Raw genomic sequence first — 22,268 nt, forward strand, 5'->3', positions numbered from 1 at the left:
TCAAATTTGTTAGTAGTCCTGCCTTGGATCATATCAGTCCTGCATCACTTGCTCAGTATGAGTGCTATATATTCCAGTGGAAAATTTCCACCACTTAAATATTATATCAGATGACTCATATAATATTTACCAGGTGATGGATACCATAATTTGGGTTTCTAGAATTCATCAATTTGAACATCTGTCATATTTTTACATGGATAGTATTAATGGAGCACATAAAGAAGATGGTTCTCATTGTAAATAAAACCTGAAAATAAAGTAACAGGGATTGTATTAATCCAGACAGGCAGAATTGATTTATTGACATTATGTGCAGCTTGAAATGATACAGGAGAAATGTTGTTTGCTTGATTTATCCTTTCCAATTCATTATGCCTTATATTCTTGTTTTGATTCGAGTTTCATTATGGATGTGCATTATGTGTGATATTTACTCTTGCATGCATACTGTTAAATCTTGGTTTTCAGAGAAATTTATTTGTACTGTCCTGCTTAGTTCTTCTTGTAATATGTTTGTTTAAGCTCTAAAACTTATAATACTTACAAAATTTAATTTGTACTGTAGTATGTGCTGGAAGAACTCAATATCAGATCAATTACTCCATGTAATGATTCTTTGAAGTACGCTTCTTTACGTGCAGAACCTGATTTCAGGTAGAGAATATATATTATTTTAAATCATAAAATCTTCTTGGAATTTGCCCCTATATAGATTCTTTTTTATATTTTTTGTGAATCACTTGCTGGTTCAATGACTATAGCTGGGATAAAAAAAGAAGATTTGTACTGAGGTGCTGCCCTGCCTTGGCTTTGAAAGATGGGCGCCACCCAACAGCTTATAAGAAATGTTTGGTGAAAAACCTGGAAAGCCCAAAGAAATTTCTCTTAGTGGCTTTTCTAAAAAAGCTCAATCAAAGATCCACCCCTCCCACTCAGAGTCTCAGACCCTGAGAAAATTTTGGTTTGCTTCCTTAAGGGAGTATATTATATATTTTGTTTTATCCATATTCATTATTATTTTAACAATTCTCTTTGATCATTAAATGGTAGAAAATGATACTGTCTTATTTCTGAGATTGTTTTTTCCTGTAGTGTATTAGGTAAGCGGCTTGGAAAAGCTATGGGAATTGTTGCTAAAGAGATTAAAGCAATGTCTCAAGCAGACATATTAGCATTTGAGAGAGCTGGAGAAGTAACTATTGCTGGGCACTGTTTGAAGCAGACTGACATTAAGGTGCTTCGTCATTTCTGAATCTCTCCTTTTGTACTTCAATACATTGTGAATTTGATGGAAGTGATTTTGTTGTACTACTTGAGTATCAATTCAGTCCTATGTATTCTGCTGAAATCTAGGTTGTAGCTTTGTGAAGTTAAAATATGGATAAACTGATAGATTAGTAGCAAACTTACTAATGATTCTTGATGGATTATGGAAAGAATTGGAAGAAGAGATGTAGAAAGTGGGAGAAATAGCAATATTCTCTCTTCCATCTAAACAGAGCAAACCTAGGTATTATCATTCTTGTTTTGTCAATACAGTGTGCAATCTGAAATAGCAAATTCCTTGGATAACATAGCAAACCTAGCAAAATTTTCAAGTTTTTAAATTTGCTAGCAAGGGCATTCTACCAAGTTCATCATTTACTGGAAATCATCCTTGAATCTCCAGGTTATCCGTGATTTCAAGCGTCCAGATAATTTGACACAGAAGGAAATAGATGCAGCTGGAGATGGTAAAAAATTATTGATTTTCTTGTAAGCATACAGAACGATTTATGTTGTTTATGATTTGCTAATTATGTCACATGTAGGTGATGTTTTGGTGATTTTGGATTTGCGTGCTGACGAGTCATTGTTTGAGGCTGGAGTGGCTCGAGAGGTAAAAAGTTTTCTGCTATAGATTGTTCTTGCTACACATTGATCTTCGCCTAAACTTTTTCACTACATCTTCATGAACGTCCCTGCCCCTCATGAAATTTGTGTCTCTTTGTTTCTTTTACTCTATGGCTATAGGGTTATTCCTGGACTGGTGAGCTTGGAATTTGCATTTATGAATTATCTTAAATTGAATTGAATTAAATTTAATTTATAAATAAATTTGTTTGTTTGATGTTGGTTTTGAATCACGTGGTAGATTATAGGAGGTAGGACATGAATGGGCCAGATCTGCAGTGGACCCAATTTTATTTTGTTCTAGGTCCAAATAGGGAAATCTCTTATTGGATATCGGTCTGAATCTGAATATAATGTGACATGGTGGATTAGGGCACCAAATGGTGTTGGTTGATCTGAGACACAACCTTGCCCATCTGACCAACATCAGTAACAAGGATCTGTTCAAAGTTGAACCAGATAAGCATTCAATCATGTAAAAGTTTCTTTTATGCTGTGTTTGGTTGTAGCGCAAATAAATTTGCACGGTGCTAAACAATGATAGTACAAACGATTTGGGTGCAAATTCTAATTTATTTTTGTTTCAAATTTTACACCTCTCTGCAAAGTCTTGAATCATGATTTATGTTGTTTTTATACTGATTCTTTTCCTCAAGTCCTCTAACCTTCCTTGCAAACTCTTCACCCCCGCCCCCAGGAGAAACAAACCCAATGTTTTCCTCACCTCTACTTCTATGTTCACCACTTTCTCCAATTCCAAAGATCTTGGGACTGAATGAGTTTCATCAATAATTGCATCAACAGGATTTTTATCCTCTTCTTAGCCACTTTCCTTATCTTCTTTAGATAGCAGTTTAATTCTGTACTTCTTTACACTTTTACTTCTAAATCCCCATCCTAATCTTCCTCTTATCATCATCTTATCTTCTTTTTTCATTGCTTCCTCCATCTATTCTTTCCTTCTCCCTCAGCTTCTACAACAACCAACCCTTCTTCCTCTCTGGGAATCATTACTATGGCCAGTCAAACCCTCCTCCAAACTTATCTCCTCATTCCCCTTAAATTAGACACCAAATGCACCTCCTTACCTCTTCTTCCTTATTGCTTTCACATTTCCCTCCTCCCGCCACTTCTGCAAACTAACCCCCCACTGCCTCTGTCAAAACACACTTATTTTATAGTTCCTCAACTGCAACCACTTCCTTTTTATTTACAATTGCCTAGACGAAAAAAGCAGGTTTTAGAAAAAGCATAGCTCTATTAAATACTTACTATTATTAAAGTGGTGTTTTTGAAATAGATAGAAGATGCTATTGTCTTTAGACACCATGGTTTTCCATGATTTCAGAGGAAATCCAATGCCATTACCAATGAGTGTTGATATTTTTTCATTTTATATGCATACTGATTCTTATGTAAAACTAGGAAACTAGGCTAGAATTTAGTTTATCTTTTGTGAAATTCTGTCACCTAGGCAACTAGCCATTCCATCATTTCCCATTGCCTTTTACACCTATTGGGTCATTTTAATTTCACCTGGGAATTGTCTCTGGTTCAAAATTTGCCATTTTCTTTCGTCAAATGCTATAATAAAGGGAAAGTTTTTCATTTTACCGTAAAGGGGAAAACCATGAACCACACTGTGTACCTGCATTTGCACCATTTGGGAAGTTTTTAAGGGACACATGCCTTGTGCCCCCATAGGGGCCGATTCATTTTTCTTGAGCATAGTACAGCACTTTTCCACATCTATTCTGGGACTGCCCAATTTACATACCAACTGAGCCACCACTCAGTTGGCAACTGTAAAATGCAATTACTTGATATATATTGAGATCGTGGTTTCATACAAAATGCCATATCCACACTTAGATATCATTGTTCAATTGTTTTACCCTGTCAAATTTAACATACAAAATGCCACGTCCACATTTAAATATCTGACTTCTGTGTATAATTGCAAGAATGTATATGTAATTGGTGATTTTTCTTTTCTTTTTATATGTCAATATATTGGGTCTGCTTCAGTCTTCCAAGACATTATACACAATTGTATTTGGGTACAGTTGATAGTTGATTATATTATTTGGTTCTCTTTCTATATCTTTTTGTTTTTTAGTAAGTTTGTACTTGTTGATTACAATGAGGAAGGCTTCTGATATATGGGCTATATTCCATAGGTTGTAAACCGAATCCAGAAATTACGAAAAAAGGCTGCATTGGCACCTACTGACATGGTGGAGGTGTACATTGAATCACTAGATGATGATAAATCCATATTACAGCATGTTCTGAATTCACAGGTAAATTGATGGCCATTAGCTCTCAATAATAATCATCTTGTAAGTATTAAATTGTCTATGCCTGATATAATTATCTAATTGCCATTATAGTTAAAACCGCAGATATCAGAAATTCAGACTCGAGTTAGGGGTCTGTATGGGTTTGCCTATATACATGTTTCACATGCATAACATAGTGCACAATATAAGATAATAACTTTTCCTACTTCAACTTTTGACCTATGTGGTCGTATTCCTTTATCTTTCATTTCTTCACCCCATTTTGTTGCATGTTCTAATTATGACCACCCAAAGTTTTGAGAGGAGATCACCATTCAACACTCCCTCCTGAAAGGTATTATTAACAATGATAATGGCAAGTGCAATAGCAAAATTCTTCTCATGAAAGCAATATATTGTGCCTTTGATTTCTCTCTCTAAGCCCAAATGCTCACACTCTGATGAGCATTTTTTTAACTATTGCAAAAACAAGACCAAGCCTTTGAAAGCAATGTTTTAAAGCATAGAGGTGTGATGGGAGTCATTCCACTACTTGGAGGCGTGAGGCATAGTTCAGAATGTAAGATGTGTAAGCCTCCTCAAGAGGAGGGGGGTGAAGAGAAAGAAAGAGGAAGAAGAGAAACGAGGATCTCTTTTTTCTTTATTTTTCATTGAAATCTTTTATATTAAGAAGAGTGAATGTGCATTATACCAATGTTTTAAAACGCGGAGGCGTGATGTGAGGCGTTCCACTACCTAAAGGCGTGAGGCATAGTTTAGAACGCAAGAGGCGTAAGCCTCCCGAACACAAGGAGGCGTAAGCCTCCTTAAGAGGAGGGGGGTTAGGAGGAGGATGAAGAGGAAGGGGGGGATCTCATTTTTTCTTTATTTTAATAAAAATCTTATTTATTAAGAAGAATAAAGATGCATAACATTAGTTGAAAGGGGGGGTCTTGTCGAAAAGGGGGTAGGGGGGTCTGGGGGGCGAAGCCCCCTGGCCGAAGGAGTAGGGGGCAAACCCCTTTCTTTCCGCTCATCTTTTCTTCCCTCCCTTCCCTTTCCTTTTCTCTTTTTTTCTTCTCTTTATTTTTATTTCCCTTCCCTTTCCTTTTCTCTTTTTTTCTTCTCTTTCTTTTTATTTCCCTTCCCTTTCCTTTCTTTTCCGTTCCTTTCCTTTCTATCTTTTTATATCAGATGTGCATGAGGCGCATGAGGCGTACGCCTCTAGCACGCCTCATGAAAAAAGCGCAAGAGGTTACACCTCTTGCACCTGAGGTGTATTCCTCAGAGGTGTCAATGCCTCTGGCATACGCCTCAGGGCGTTTTGGGAGCGCCTCCGGGCGTATGCCTCCCACACCTTTTAAAACATTGCATAATACTAGCTGAAAGGGAGTCTTTTGTCAAACCCCAGCCAAGGGGTTCTATTAAGAAGATGAATATGCATAATACTACCTGAATGGAGGGGCCTTGTCGAACCCCAGCCATGGGGTCTGGGGGCTCCACCCCCGGTCCAAACATTCTCTCCCCTTCTCTTCTGTTCCCTTTTCCTTTCTTTTCTTTTTTCGCTTTTATTTCTTTATTTTTCTTTCCCTTCCCTTTTTTCCTTTGCTTTCCTTTCTTTTCTTTTTCCTTCCTTCTTTTTTCTGCCTCTTTGTGTGAGTTATGTGTGAGGTATGTGTGAGGTGCATGAGGCGTACGCCTCTATCACGCCTCAAGAAAAGGCGTTTGAGGGGTACATCCAGAGGGGTATCAACTCCTCTGGCATATGCCCCAGGGCTTTTTTGGGGCGCCTCCAAGCATACACCTCCCACACCTTTTAAAACACTGAAACTAACCCTGTTTGACATAACCTGGCTGACATCTCTCTCTTTCTCTATAGGAATAAGGGGCTGCTGTCAATCCTAATAAATAGCATTTTATTTTCTCTTTTTGAGGGTTGTAAACCGACAAGTTGATCACTTGACAGGGCCCTTGGCGGTTTCTTCCTTCTAGATTTTCTTCTCTTTTTTTTGCAGTTTCTTCCTTCTAGATTCTCTCTCTCTCTCTCTCTCTCTCTTTCTTTTTCTTTTCATCCTTTTAAGAAGATTGCAATCAGCTGAGTCATTTGACAAGGCAGTAGACGGCTTATACCTTCTTGGTTTCTTTTCTCATCTTTTTTATTTCTAGAAGACTGCAATCAGTTGAGTCACTTGAAGGACATCTGTAGGGAGCCTTTTATTTCTAGAAGACTGTAGGAAGCGTTTGTCTTCTAGATTTGCTTCACTCACATATTGTTTCTTTTTGTATTTTGGCCTGCCTTCCTCAGTTTCAAACAGGAGGGTAGTAGGGTGCCCGCTGGAAGGACATCTGGTGTGGTAGCCCTTAGTTGAGGTTTTTCTGACCCTGTTCTCTATTGCTTCTAACAGTGATGGTGTGGTAAGAGATTTCTTGGAGGTTGTTAGTGGTCCGCTAGTTTGGTCCCCTATTTTTCGAAGGAATCTTAATGATTTAGAAGTGGATGCTTTTCAAAGTCTGCTTGGAATGTTGCAGTAGGTTCAAGTCAACCTCAACTCTGGTGACACCAGAGTGTGGAGTTGTGATAAGAGTGGGCTGTTCTCTAATAAATCTTGCGATGCAGCCTTTTCTGGTGGTGGTGAAAAATCAAAAGACTGTTTTCTTATGGCTTGCAGCAAGAGGAAAAACCCAAACAGTGGATGTTTTAGCCCGGAGGCATGGTTTTTGAAGGCACATGCAGTCTATATGGACAGGCTCCCAAATCTGTAGATCACCTGTTGGTTCATTGTCCGTACACTTTTCAGGTGTGGTGCCACTTCTTTAGACTCATTCATGTTCAGTAGGTTCTCCCATTTCACCAATTTAACCTGTAACCTGTTTGGCTTTCAAGTTTTAAAGCATGAGAGGTGAGAGAAAACACCAGAGCAGCATACAGGGGTAAAAGTTATCTAATTTATTATTGATGTGGACTATTTAATATAATATTACAAATGCATTCCTTTGAGGGACTGAATGGCAACTGCAGAAAAAATAAAATAAGATATGATTAATAAGCTTCAACAGATGTATGCTAATACAGCATAAAACTATTAGATTCTTCTCTACATTTCCATTTTATGTGTTTAGTACTTTGGTGGAATAAAGGAGTAGATGCGGTGTTGGTTACACTCATGTAATCTGCATAAAGTGGTTTAGGAATTGAGAAAGTTATATCCTATGTAGCAAGATGTTCATGTAACCAGAGACTTTCACCATAGGCTGAAAACATAGTGTTGTATTCTCTTGGTGTTCTAATGGCTTAGAAACTATATGTTGTTTCTTGTAATTAGACAAAAATAGAGAATCTCCAAGATAAGTGCACCAACCAATTGTGGAGGGATGAGTGTTTGGGCAACCAACCTAGTCCTCTTTAGCATAGTCTCAAAGTTGGAGCATACAATAAATACCTTAGCTCCCCAAGGTCCTTAATCTCAAACTCCTGGTGTAGATTCCTCTTTAAGTCATTAATCTCACTTAGGTCATTCCATATGACTACAATGTCATCCACATATACTATCAGTACTGACACCAAAGATCCCCTTCTCTTGCCAAACAAGGTATGATCTAACTGGGTTTGAGTGTATCCAAAACCAATCAGAGGAAAAAGCATACACATCCAAACAACCTAAAAGGAACATGAAACATCTCCCCCACAGGAAAAAGAAGGATAAAAGGGACAATGTATCCAAGAACACGAGAGGGTACTTGGTTAATCAGATAGATTGCTGTGAGAATTGCATCATCCCAAAAACAAACTAGAACTACGGAGCTTACCATAATACTTCTTGTCACTTCCACAATATGAATTACTTCATACTCTAATAAATAGGATGTCAAGTTTTTTTTCAAAATATTCCCTTACATTATTTGATCTGAACACCTTGACCCTTGCTTCAAATTCCATCAAAACTATCTAATGAAACTGATGCACCAAAGTGGGTACCGTACCGCAAGCTCTCATCAAATATGCCCTTGAATATCGAGAATAATCATTCAGAAATAGGAGAAAATAACAATTTCCACCCATAGAAGGCACATGGTATGCTCCCCAAACATTGGTATGAACAATGTCAAAAATTGAGGAATTTCTTTTATTACTTTACTGACTTAAAATAATGCCTATAATGTTTTCCAAGTTGACAACCTTTACACTAAACTAGGCAACTTAATAGACTCAAATAGCTTTGGAAACAAAAAACACAAAGAACCAAAAGAAAGATGCCTTAGCTGATTATACCAAAGCATAATCTGACCCATTGACTCATTACTCCTATTATTGACATGATAATCTTTATGACTAGGAAGCACATCGAGAAGGTAGACTTCATTCACCTCATGACGACTCCCAATCGTTCTCTTTGACTCTAGATCCTACAAAACATAATGACTTGGAGAAAACATTATTGAACAATTTAAATTTTTGGTTAAAGTGCTTAAATAAAAGATCAATACTTAGTTGAGGAACATGTATTACAGAAAGCAGGGTAATGGTATCAGTAATTATTTTCAAGGCACCAAGGCGAGGCTAGGTGATGGATTTTTTTTTTTTTTTTTTTTTTTTATGTAGAAAACATAGATCCTAGGTAGGTAGTTCTCTAGGTACCATAACCATATTTCCTTAATAATTATTCATTATTTTCATAAGAAAAGTATGGAGTTCTTGTTAAAGTATAAAAAATCAACATATTCATGAGAAGAAAAAGAAGGAAAAGGATTTTTAAAAAATATAGGGGCTGAGTAGTAGTAGTGTTTATTGGACAAAATTTTAATTTCTTACTTATTTGTTTAGGTTTTGAAGACTGAGGGTTCAAAACAGCATTTACAGTGTTTGTGTTGATTAAACCCTAACAAATAAGAAAATAATAAAAGAAATTAGTATATAAACACACAAAATGAATATTTTAGGTTAATAATGTCTATTTTATAATTATAGTGTCAAAAAATAAAGAATAAAAAAGTATTTTATAATAGAAAGTACAAAACTACTTAGTGATTAGGCGACGTGAGCCTCAAAGGGTGTCTTGTCGCCTAGGCGGTCGCCTTGACAACTATGATATCAGTTAATGGGAGCCATCAACTGTAGAGACTATCTCTACTAGAGCAAAGGTGGTATGAAGAAGAAATGATAGAAATGTTGGTTATATCTTTTGAGACTCCTAAGTCTATAATCCAAGGAGGTGTCCTCTTATTTGTGGTGGAGGCATAATTTGCAGTGGAATATGATCTACCTATATGAGCAGATGAAGTAGTATTACTAGCTCTAGAGCTACTTGCACCTTGCTATTCATTTGGTAAAGAATTGGAACTAGTTGTATCTCTCTGACTCAAAAAATGCCCATATCTCTCCAACACTGCCCTAACTACAGTTGTTGCAACCGATTCTAAAGAAGTTGTAGGAGGTGTAAATAAGTCACTAGTCACTGCCATATTAGCATTCCTCTTCTTATTTTTAAACCAAAGTGGTATAACATGTGGATGAACTTTCAACAAGTATCTTTAGGCTTCTTACAGTAGTTACAAATCAAATCCTTCTTGTCTTCCTTCCTACTTTCACCACCACCCTTATCCCCACCGGGCTTAGCTTTATTGTACTAATTGTTGAAGATTAATTAGTTTTATGATGTTTTTTTGAGTAGATGTTTATGTTAGTTGTTAGATAGGAGGTGGGGACCACAGTAGTTATGTGAGTCCAAATTTTATTATGTTTTTTGAATGTTATATATGCTGTTTTATGTTTTACAGCCCTATAAGGGCATAATTGTCTTTGTACTGTTATATTATTTTAGTATAAATAATAAGTGAAGGGGGCGGCCAAATTGATTGCTCTCTTTTCTTTCAACTTCTCTTCTTCTCTTCTTCTCCTTATCTCTTCCTTCTCTCTTCAAGAAACCACTTTCTTTCATATTTTTTAATTCAACAGATTTCTACTTGGTATCAGAGCATCAACTAGGGTTTCTTGAAGCATTCTCATGAAGCCCTAGATCAGCCGATTGCATGAAGAAGTAAAGGGCTGATCGATTTGCTCTAGATTGCCCAGTTCTTGGAGTTTTTGGTGGGATCTAGACATCAGGAAGGTGATTTATTGTTCGACATCAAAATCAGGAAGAACTGGAGTACGGGGAAGAGTCCCAGAAAAGTTGGACTCTTTGTTTTTGATATGATCTTGGGCGCCCAGGTATTGTTAGTTTTCTTTTGATTTTCTGAAGAGGGCGGTTTGGTTTCTGAAATTTTCTAGGCCTCCCGGAGTGATCGATTCCTTTTTCTCTCTATTGAGAGGCGTGGGGAGGAGAGAGATTTCCCTCCAGCTAGGGTTTTCTTCTTCCGGAAGGGTTGGTTTCTGTGTGTGTGGTATTAAATTATTTTTTGAAGGTCTCCAATCTGTTTTTCTCTTACTGTTGAACTGTTTGAAGTAAAATGGAGAGTTGGAATACCGAGATGAAATCTACCGGTACTGCGGGACTGGGTGTTGGAGGTAGTAGTGATATTTTTGGGTTTGGAATCATTACTACAATAAAACTTGATGGCACAAATTATTTGGAGTGGGCACAATCAGCTAAGATGGCTGTTGGTGCCCGTGGAAAATTATGGTATCTCACTGGGGAGGAGAAGAAACCTAATACAGACTCTTCCTGATGGGTGCAAGAGAATTACATGGTAATATGTCTTGGCTGTGTAATTCTATGTTACCTCATATTGCAAAAAATTTCCTATGGGCTAATACTACCAAGGAGATTTGGGACGGAGTGACTGAAACCTACTCTCAGAAGCAAAACGAAGCCAGAGCCTATCAGTTAAGAAATCAGGTTATAAGTTTGAAACAGGGAGAAAAACCTCTTGTTGTGTATTTCTCAATGCTGAAAAGCCTATGGTAGGAAATAGATCACTTAGAAACTGTGGTATGGGAAAGTGTAAATGATGCAGCAACTTATCACAAACTGGTAGAGAGGAATAGGGTTTTTGAGTTCTTGGCAGGGCTGAACCCTGAATTTGGCATTGCTAGGCAGCATATTCTTTCTAGGGAGGGTGTGACACTCTCTCAGGCCTATGCTTTTGTCTCTAGAGAGGAGAGTAGGAGGAATGTAATGTTGAGACAGCTTGGGATTGACCAGTCGGCTATGGTTGGTACAACAAAACCCAAGCCGAATGGAGACAAGGGGAGTAGTGAGACTAGAAGTGAAGATAAGGACTTGGTGTGTGATTATTGCAAGAAGCCTAAGCATACCAGGGACACTTGTTGGAAGCTTCATCCAAATCTTATGCCTGCTCGGATAAGAAACAAGAAGAGAAATGCAAATGTAGCCACTACAGGAGACTCTTCAGCCCTTTTCTCCCAAACCGATTGGGAATCCATTGCAGTAGCAGCAGTGAGAACAGAATTGGAGAGGTTTGGACAGCTTATGAGTAAGAAAGATTCACCCAACCCTAGCCTTCCAGATGGACAACAGATTGCAGGAGCCAACTACACCACTTCCTTTGCACATACAGATAGTCCATATGCAACTGCGAATCTTGCATCCACTTCAGGTAAGGAGGGACCTCCCTGGATTATAGACTCAGGAGCATCTGAGCATATGACTAATGCCCTTACCATTTTCAGTTCCTATCAGTTGTGCTCTGGTAGAGACAGAGTCTCTACAACAGATGGTTCACATATACCTATTGCTGGGAAGGGGACAGTTAGAGTGACTAATGATATGACTCTGTCCTCTGTTTTACATGTCCCTAGACTTCATACCAACCTATTGTCTGTTAGTTCTTTGACAAAGAATTTGAATTGTTCTGTGACCTTTTGGATGATTGGGAGTGGTCTTTAGGTGAATGGAGTCTACCTTTTGGATGAGATTCCGAGACATCAGGGCCATCATGTTAGCAGTAGCAGTAGTAGTTGGTCAGAGTCAGTAAACCAGATTATGCTTTGGCACAACTGCTTGGGACATCTCTCTTTTAATTCTTTGAAATGTCTTTTCCCAAAGTTGTTTGAGTCTGTTCAGTTATCTACTTTGGAGTGTGAGAGTTGTTAGTTAGGAAAGCATTGTAGACAGTCTTTTAAACCAAGTAATAAAAGAAGTACTTTTGCTTTCAATATTGTTCACATTGATGTATGGGGCCATATCAAATCCCTTCCATGGGAGGATTTCGTTACTTTCTCTCGTTTATACACGATATTCTTGGCTATATTTGATGAAATCACGTGATGAGGTTCCTAACTTGGTACGACAATTCCACCAGATGTTTCTCACACAATTTGGAGTGAGAACTAAGGTTTTTAGATCAGATAATGCGAGAGAGCACTTTGAGAAGGATCTAACCACGTATCTCTTAGAACATGGTGTAGTTCATCAGAGCAGTTGTGCATATACACCACAACAGAATGGAGTTGCTGAGAGGAAAAACAGACACATTGTGGTGGCAAGGAGTCTTATGGTGCGCGCTTCAGTCCCTGTGCAGTTCTGGGGAGATGCAGTTCTTACAGCCATACATGTGATTAATCGTGTTCCTTCACGAACTTTGGGGTTTAAGGTGCCATTTTGCCTTCTTTTTTCCAGATGGAGAGATATTTCATATACCTCTGAGGGTTTTTGGCTGTGTTTCTTTTGTTCACATTCTTGGCCCTCATCGCAAGAAATTTGATCCTAAGGCCAAGAAATGTGTTTTCCTTGGGTATGCTCAGAACCCAAAGGGGTATTGCTGTTATGACCCAGTGTCGAGGAGCAGATTTGTCACTATGGATGTTACATTTTTTGAATCCACATTCTTCTTCTCGAGTGGTTCTCCTCATGGGGAGGGTTTTGGGGAGGAGAACTCACAATCTGTTCCTCTTCCTGTTTCTGTGGTGCCTCCATCAGTTCAGCCACCACCTGCACCTTCAGTTCAGCCACCATCTCGGTTCAGCCAGTACCTACACCTCTAGTTTCATTACCTGAGCCACTACGGTCAGCCTCACAGCAGTATCAGTGCCGACAGATGATGGTTGGCTCCACACATCCTCGACCCACACCACTCTCTGTCAGTCCTTCTGAAACTCCAAATTTGGCAGATACAGTTCCAGGTATTCCTCTTGAGCTTGTTATGTTTTTTTATGATAATGTTTCTGTCCCTAACACCACTGTTGCAGCTGATCCCACTAACTTGATCTTCCCATTGCACTTCGTAAGGGGAAGAGAAAGTGTGCAGCCCACTGCATTTCACACCATCTTTCCTACAGTGCCTTATCACCCTCCTACCGTGTTTTTCTTTCTTCCCTGGATTCTGTGTCTATACCCAAGAATGTTACTGAGGCTCTCTTCAAACCTGAGTGGAAAATAGTCATGCAAGATGAGATGGATTCTTTGGTCAAAAACCAAACTTGGGAAATAGTTGATCTTCCCCCAGACAAGGAGACAGTCAGATGTCGATGGGTATTCACAGTGAAGTATAAGGCCGATGGCAAGATAGAGAGGTACTCGGCAAGGTTGGTAGCAAAAGGGTATACTCAGACCTATGGTGTTGATTATCTGGAAACCTTTGCACTAGTAGCTAAGATGAGTTCAGTTCGTATTCTTTTATTTCTACCAGCCACCTATTCATGCCCCTTGTTCTAACTTGATGTCAAAAATGCTTTCCTCAATGGTGACTTACAGGAGGAGGTATATATGGACATTCTAGCAGGCTTTTATGAAAATGTTGGTAAAGGAAAGGTGTATAGACTCAGAAAAGCTTTGTATGGACTGAAACACTCACCTAGGGCTTGGTTTGACAGGTTCAGAGGGGCACTCATCCATTTTGGATACACACAGACACAGTCTGATCACACTCTCTTTGTGAAGAGGAGAGGTGCTTTGGTGTCAATTCTGATTGTGTATGTGGATGATATAGTGGTGGCAGGAAATGATCTAGAGAAGATTGATGATCTCAAAAAATCATTGCAACAAGAATTTGAGATCAAAGATCTTGGTGAGCTCAAATACTTCTTAGGGATTGAAGTTGCAAGATCCAAGCATGGGATTTTCATTTCACAGAGAAAGTATGTACTTGACCTACTACGAGTGACTGGGAAGCTAGGGACCAAACCAGCAGACACTCCTATTGATCCAAATCACAGAATTAATGGTGTGGATGGTGAATTGGTAAAGGATGTGGGGAGATATCAAAAACTGGTGGGCCGATTGCTGTATCTGTGTATGACACGACTAGATATTTCTTATGTTTTAAGTGTTGTGAGTCAGTACATGCATGCACCTCGGGTTCAACACTGGGAAGCTATTGAGAGAATACTTGCATATCTGAAAAAACACCCTGGCAGAGGTATTCTTTTCTCAAATCATGAGAATCTGAAGCTAGAATCCTATACAGATGCATATTGGGTAGGATGCTTAGATGACAGGAGGTCTACATCAGGAGTGTGCACCTTTGTAGGTGGAAACTTGATCTCCTGGAAGAGTAAGAAGCAAGCGGTTGTGGCAAGGTCAAGTGCAGAGGCTGAGTATAGATCCATGGCTCATGGTGTCTCAGAACTTCTTTGGGTTTGATCTCTTTTGAGTGAGATTGGGGTGAAAGCAGAAGAACCTATGATGTTATACTGTGACAATTAGGCTGCAATTATTATTGCCCACAATCCAATTCAGCATGATATGACAAAACACATTGAAGTTGATAAACACTTTATAAGAGAATGGGTAACAACCAAAGAAGTTTGTTTGCCTTATGTCACTTCAGAGTTGCAGTTGGCTGATGTTCTCACTAAAGGGGTGGCAAGGAACAAGCTTGAACATGATCTACGCAAGTTGGGAATGTGTGACATTTACTCTCAACTTGAGGTGTAGTGTTGAAGATTAATTAGTTTTATGATGTTTTTCTGAGTAGATGTTTATGTTAGTTGTTAGATAGGTGGGGACCACAGTAGTTATGTGAGTCTAAATTTTATTATGTTTTTTGAATGTTATATATGTTGTTTTATGTTTTGCCGCCCGCCCTATAAGGGCATAGTTGTCTTTGTACTGTTCTATTATTTTAGTATAAATAATAAGTGAAGGGGGCGGCTAGATTGATTGCTCTCTTTTCTTTCAACTTCTCTTCTTCTCTTCTTCTCATCTTTTTCTTCTCTCTTCAAGAAACTACTTTATTTCATATTTTTTAATTCAACAGATTTCTACTCTTAACCATAGCAGTCTGCTCAAAAGCATTTACCTGAGAAAGAGTTGCACTATTCTTTTCTACTGCCATCAGGACTCTTCCTCCTTATCCAGTTCTTCCTGACAGGGTTTCTAGATCCATCAAAAATTCCAATAACTGGGCCCTTTTGAAGTCTTTCATCAGCTCTCTAACTCATCATGCAGTTGGCTGATCAAAGGCTGCATGGTGAAAAACTCAAAAAATCATGGAAGGTGCTCTGATACCAAGTAGAATTTCTGAACTGTGATCTGATTTGATAGCAGAAATAAAAGAAAAGAGTTTATGGAGAGAAGAGAAGAGGAGATTGAGAAGAAGAGATGGGAAAGGCTAATAATAGATCTTGCCACCCGGCTCAATAACTTATAAAATAAAAGAGAATACAATGACCAATATGCCCTTAATAGGGCGGCTACTGCTAATAGCATAAAAACAAATAAAAAAAATAAACAAACTGTTGGGCCTTGGGCCTTATAACACTAAATAGAAGGAAACAAATAAACTGCTGAATCTCAACATAAAGCACTAGTAGCAGAAGTAAACAATGACAAATTATCAGTGATAACTATGCTCAAACTTTATCTGTTGGCAATGACAATTTGTCTATCACCAGAATATGTAAGAAGGTTGACTATAATATGCCTCAATCATATGATTGGTGACACCAGAATCAATGATCCATGGAGGACTGAGTGAGGAACAAAAGTATGAGAACTTACTGAAGAGTCCTGTAGAACACACACACACAAATGAAATAGCATTGGACATAATGCTCTTAAACCCATCTCCTTTAGAATGCTAGATGTTGGATCACCCAAAGTCAAAATTCCTTCTGAGTTTCCACCAACTCCGGACTCCTTAGTAGACACCCGATAGGCCTTATGTGCATAGTCTTATTCCGTCTAAAAATGCTTCCCTTTGGAGGACAGATAGTACTCTGGGTAGATCTTTCTGAGCTTTCTTCCTTTTGTACTTGTTTGCTAGAAAAGAACTGTATCCATATCTACCAGTATTCTTCTGTTCAAAAGTCTGAAGTGACATAATGCTCTTAAACCAGAATTCTAAAGTGACATCTAAAAATGCTATTAAATTTTCTTTGATCTTGATTCTTCAAAAAAGAAAAAAAGAAATATAAAGTGACATCACCCAAATAAGCATTTCTTACTTGACAGGAGAGTCAATAATCTAGTGCAGTATTCTTCATTGGTTTTCTTGTATGAAAGAATATCCAACTCAACCCAGAACTTTTGTGCCAAGTTTGTCCACTGATGCCAAGTATGATCAGAACCTTGTAGTTTTCATCTTTCTCATGGTATGTTCACACTTGCACCAGTGGATCTCGAGATAAAAAATGCAATATTGGCATTGTCTATTTGCATTGTTGTGGTTCTTTGGTTCTTTCTTAATGGACCTCATGATAGAGCCATCCTTATAGCACCATAAACCCTTAGACAAAAACACTAGAGTAAAATATTCATACACCACAGTTTTATTCATGATACATTCTATCAATGCCACCAGATGTAAAAACTGAAACAATTTCCAACGAACCCAATGGATTACCTTATCCATGATACATTCTATCAATGCCCCTTGATCTCTCTTTACCTCCTTATGGATTCTTGCATTCCTTCTTCCAATATTGTCCAAATTATAAAGAAGGCAGCCCTTAGATGCACAGAAAAGCTGTTTCCATGACTGCCCAAAGGATAGATAGATAGATATCCAACTATAGCACAATGCCTCATTCGTAGTACTACAGAATTTTCCCTCTTTATCATTTAAGGAACATTAAATTATATTTAGGTTGGACCTCGTTTTTTTCGTCCACTATGAAAATATCATGTGCAATTTACAGACCACCCCACTTGTGTTAGAAAATGCCCTTTCTTTTGTTGATAAAGGAGGGCTGTTAGGCCTACTGCAGAATTTTTAGCCTGTTTAATGTTGAAAACATACCTATGAAAAATTCAAACATCAATTTCATTGTCTTCTTACCAGAAAATAAATGATTCTCTACAAAACTTAGAATGAAATTTAATAATAATTTTTAGTGAAATTCTTGGTGGAATTCTTCTTGTAATGGTATAATTAGCAATACACGTTTGTGTCTTATGTTAATAATTTAATATTCCTTTTATTTTTGCAGGAGCTCTATATCAGGGATGCACTTGGTTCTCCCTTGCTTAATTCATCTATGGCACCACCACACTCTGTAAGTGGCATGAATGGTGTCGATTTGTTTATATGAACCTTTCTCTTTCATTATTGTTAATACACAAATTTTTAGGATGCTAAGCTACTACTAATGACCTGAATTTCAACAAAAATGAAATATGGGAAAAGTACAATTGTCCCTTTTCTTGGGGGGGGTGGGAGGACGAAAAGAAATATTGCTTCAACAAACATGAACCATGACTTTGCCAAGCATACACATTCGTGAGGCTTTCCTGTCATTCTATGGGGCCACACTGGTGAGAATTGACTCAATTGGATGCTGGAAAAACAAAATGGTGCATCAAATGAATGCCTATATTGATAACAGTGGCATAAATTTATCTGGTTTGATCTTGAATAGAAGGTATCCAAAATATTCTTGTGCTAAAATAAAAGAAATTGTTGTGTACTTTAATTTGTAGTTCTGAATAACTGTAACATAGGTCCTCTTGACTTATACTTTGTTGAGGCAATTTGTGCTGAAATATATTCGGTCAGAATGTATGATTACACTTGCCAACAAAACACGTTCCAACCCTCTACCAACATGATCTTACACACTGCACATCCCATACATGTCGGGTCCCACTTTTATGGTGGGTCCAGTATCATGGTGAGATGTGCAGTGTAAGGTCAAGTTGGTAGAGGGTTGGAATGTATTTTGTTGGCAGAAAATCTCAACTTGTCAATGATGGGAATTCCTCAAAACATCGGCATGGCTCTCCTTTCTCCCTTATTGTTTGGTGGGTCCAGTATCATGGTGAGATGTGCAGTGTTAGGTCAAGTTGGTAGAGGGTTGGAATGTATTTTGTTGGCAGAAAATCTCAACTTGTCAATGATGGGAATTCCTCAAAACATCGGCATGGCTCTCCTTTCTCCCTTATTGTTTACCTATTTTGTTGTTTGTTTCGAATTTTATTTTTAAAATTTATTAAAATAACTCAAGCAGCCAATCAACTTTAAGTCTTTAAGACTTTCATCTATCTTCTCTTTCTCATTAACTCCTTTGATTATCTCTCTTCATTAATCATTTAATTAACTCTCTCTCCTCCAATACCTCAATCCACTAATTCTCTCATCTCAATTACTCCATTAGATTGCTCTTTTTCATTATTTTATTTTCTCTCCTGTCTCATTAATCTAATGAGCCAAAAGGCTCATTTTAGTCAACCCAGGCTTCGGCCCCATCAGGCACACAAATGAATATATATATATATATATATAAATGTATAATAATTGCACATAATTATAACTTGATATAATTATACATAATAGCTATATGTATACATAGTAATACTACATATATACAGAAAATAATAATTTTTTATTAGACTCGGATTTTAATTGGATTGGATGGGGTTAAATCTGCATCTGATCTGATTATTAATCGGATGCAAGTTCTAACATCCAAATTGGACTTTCGCAGTCCAATGGCAGTCCTAGCGGGGATATGGCCCAAGCTAAGCAACCCCTAAGCTTGACCTGAAAGGAATTTGCTATTATGGTAGATATTGTTATATAATATTTAGATTAAAAAATTTTATATTAATATATAGATAAAAATTTAAATATATTTTATAATAGACATTAAATAAAAATTTAATTTGTAAAAAATCATAGTTTTATAGTTAACACAGGCAAGTCTTTCCATGTCTTAGGCCCAAAAATGTGCTATTACGCTTGAGGTATGGGTCGGGCTAGGCTTGGCAACTTAAAAACTGTTAATACTTTATCAAAATCTGTCCCGGGATCTTTTATTTTTTGGTTTTTGGGCTACACAGTGGTGGTAGCCCATCCCCTATAGCTAAGCAACCAACCCCTAAGCTCGACTTGGAAGTTATATGCATATTTGGCAAATATTGTTATATAATATTTAGATAAAAAAATTTATATTGATATATAAATAAAATAATAGATAAATTAAATAAAAAATTTAATTTGTAAACAATCATAGTTTTATAATTAACATGGGCAAGTTTGTCCATGTCCGAGGGCTAGAAGAATAATTACGCTTGAGGTGTGGGTCAGGCTAGGCTAGGCAACTTAAAAACTGTTAATACTATATCAAAATCTGGCCTGAGATCTTTTATTTGTTTTTTTGGTTTTTGGGCTACAATTTTATCTAAAACTAGTAAAAAGCCCAAAAGTTTTGCATGCATGAGTTGTACAGCGAATCAGTCCCATTATGAATGTTAAATTGCTCTTAGGGGTGCAATTTGGGTGGGTTGGGTTAGGATGAGGATCAACCCAAGCCCAACCTGAAGTCTTAAACGTCAAGCTAGAGCTTATATTAATTTAATTATGATTAAAAAGGTTTATTTATAGATGACTACAACCTAAATTTATATATTTACTAATATCTAATTATTTTAAATGTTCAAATAATATTTACAAAAGTTGTAACATTTAAATAAAATAGAACACTAATGGTTAATATGGAAATAATAATTATCTTTATTAAGTAAATAGCAGTAATTTATTATTTTTGTAACAACTTATTAAAATAAAGATTAATTATTTTAAACAACATCGCATTCCTTAGTTATTAGTTTCAGTTGTTTCACTTTCCCTTGACACATCCCGTGCATCCAACAGACCCCTGCTAGTATTTTAATAAAGGTTATCAACAAATTTTCAGGTAAATATAGGCTTCATTAGGGATCTTACTCATAATTTGTGTGTTATCTAACTGATGCAGGTTATAGTTTGTGAGGAGAGGTTCGAGGGTATATCTGGATTGTCATTTGTTATTGTTCTGGCAAGGCTTGCTCTAAAGTTCAACTCAGATGCCATTTATTCTTTATACTCGGGTAAAATCTCAAAACTGTTCATCAAGGCGATCCCAATGAAAAGCAACTTAAATTCAAGTTTCTTCTGCCTCTTTGCTGATGGATTTCCATGACATATTCTTTTCTGTCATTTTTGTTTTCAATTATTGTAGGAGATGCAAAATATTCAGAAAGTTTAAAGACCTACTTATTGTCAAGGGATCATTATAACCTGAAGTCAGAATTTCAACTTGGAAATGGAAAGGTATACTTTATGGCTGGACATGAAATCTGAATTATCTCCCTTGAATATTGTTTGTAAACGATACTTGATGGTTTATACTTATTAACAATAAGAATCTATTCCAGATACACGTCAACTGTATTGAGAATCAGCCAGCAGTGGATGTGGTGTTAGGTAAGCATGTGTTCTTAAGCATTGGCGATTACTATCTCAGAAGAACTGAATGAAGAAAGTAAATTTTTTTTATTATTACTCAGAAAGAAACGCAAATGATAAATGAATGTCAAATAATAGTTTCACTTAGCCCATTTTTTTTGTATGTTTATTTTCCAAGGAAACAATTGTAGTCGTTTTGTATGTACTAGTTGAGTGACCAGATGAATTTGTTGAAGTCAGATATTGATAGAATGGGTCATTTATTAAAATACCCCTTATAGTTTCATGGATTTAAAAAAACTATCCTATAGTTACATTTTATTAAAACACCACTTATAATTTGCAACACTTCCATTAGATGATAGTGGAAAATAACAGTGTTGACCCTAATATTCATTTAAATAAATTTAATCAAAAGAAATAGAAATAAATATACCATTCTTACCCTTAATAAGACACGGGCAACCACTCTATTGGCTATATTTGGCCAATTTTGTTTTCTTTATAAAAAAGTGTTAAGAGTACTTTTGGAATAAAAAATTATGTGTCTAATGGCAAAACAAGCACTCCTTAATGAAAGGTTGATTAAGTAAATAAGTTGTAAAATATATGGCTTGTTTTAGTAAAATGAAAACTATAAGGTAGGTTTAAAAGTATGTGTGTTCTAGTAAATGACCCTAATAAAAACACATAAGAGTATACAATTGTTTTATGTTTTTAACTTTTTAAATAGGTCATCTTAGTTGGCCAAATAGCTTACAGCTGGACCAAACCAGCTCATGAACACTCTTAATTTTAGCTAAAGTAATAGTCTTATCTCTGATAAATAACAATAGTTTAATCTTCAATAATTATTAAAAATTTATAGCGAAAATATACAATTATTGAAAATATATTGATAATAAAAAAAATACAATAATTACGATTGTTACAAAATGAAAATATATTAACTTAGCCAATAAATAGTATAATCTCAAATAATAGTTTAATCTCTAATAAGTATTATTTACTCAATAAGTTACAACAAAAATACAATAAATACAATCATTAAAATAAAATTAATTTAAAAAATCTAATAATAGTAGTTTAATCTCCATTAATTATTGAAAGTTTTCTATTAAATAACAAAACAAAATAAATTTATACTTAATCATTGAAAATACATTTATCCCAAAAAACAATAAATAACTACTAAAATATAATAAATATTAATTTTAATTTCAGTTGAGAAAAGGAGAACTGGAGAAGAGATGTCGACTGAGAAAGAAAAAAGAAAGAAGAAATTAAGAAAAGAAAGGAAGCAGAAAGGAAAAAAAGAAAAGAAGAGAAATGAAAGGATGGAGAGGAGGGAAGACGAAGGAAGAGGAGGATGATTTGATGCTCACCGGCGATGATAATGGTGACGACAACAGCGGCAATAGATGCAGATTTGAGATCTGAGTTCTCGGATCTTGGATCTTAGATCGATTTCTCTGCAACACCAATAGTCTTCTTCTTCTCCTCTTTTTGTGTTAGATCTTAGAT

The 22,268-nt window shown here is 36.6% G+C and overlaps 1 protein-coding gene across 1 annotated transcript in view; it reads left to right on the forward strand.

The window, feature by feature from the left end:
* The window catches only part of LOC104589945 (tRNA synthetase class I (I, L, M and V) family protein), a 78,863-nt gene extending 57,850 nt beyond the window's left edge, over nt 1–21,013 (forward strand). Inside the window, exons 19-27 of the mRNA XM_088896294.1 lie at nt 569–657; nt 1,096–1,237; nt 1,673–1,736; nt 1,815–1,882; nt 4,077–4,199; nt 17,509–17,574; nt 20,275–20,386; nt 20,518–20,609; nt 20,714–21,013. Of these exons, the coding sequence (XP_088752420.1) occupies nt 569–657; nt 1,096–1,237; nt 1,673–1,736; nt 1,815–1,882; nt 4,077–4,199; nt 17,509–17,574; nt 20,275–20,386; nt 20,518–20,609; nt 20,714–20,815 (858 nt within the window). The 3' untranslated portion in view covers nt 20,816–21,013. The remainder of the gene's footprint in view (nt 1–568; nt 658–1,095; nt 1,238–1,672; nt 1,737–1,814; nt 1,883–4,076; nt 4,200–17,508; nt 17,575–20,274; nt 20,387–20,517; nt 20,610–20,713) is intronic.
* The last annotated feature ends 1,255 nt before the right edge of the window (nt 21,014–22,268 follow it).

This window comes from Nelumbo nucifera, chromosome 1 (genome assembly GCF_055504915.1).
Source record: "Nelumbo nucifera cultivar China Antique chromosome 1, China Antique-T2T, whole genome shotgun sequence".
Taxonomy (NCBI): Eukaryota; Viridiplantae; Streptophyta; class Magnoliopsida; order Proteales; family Nelumbonaceae; genus Nelumbo; species Nelumbo nucifera.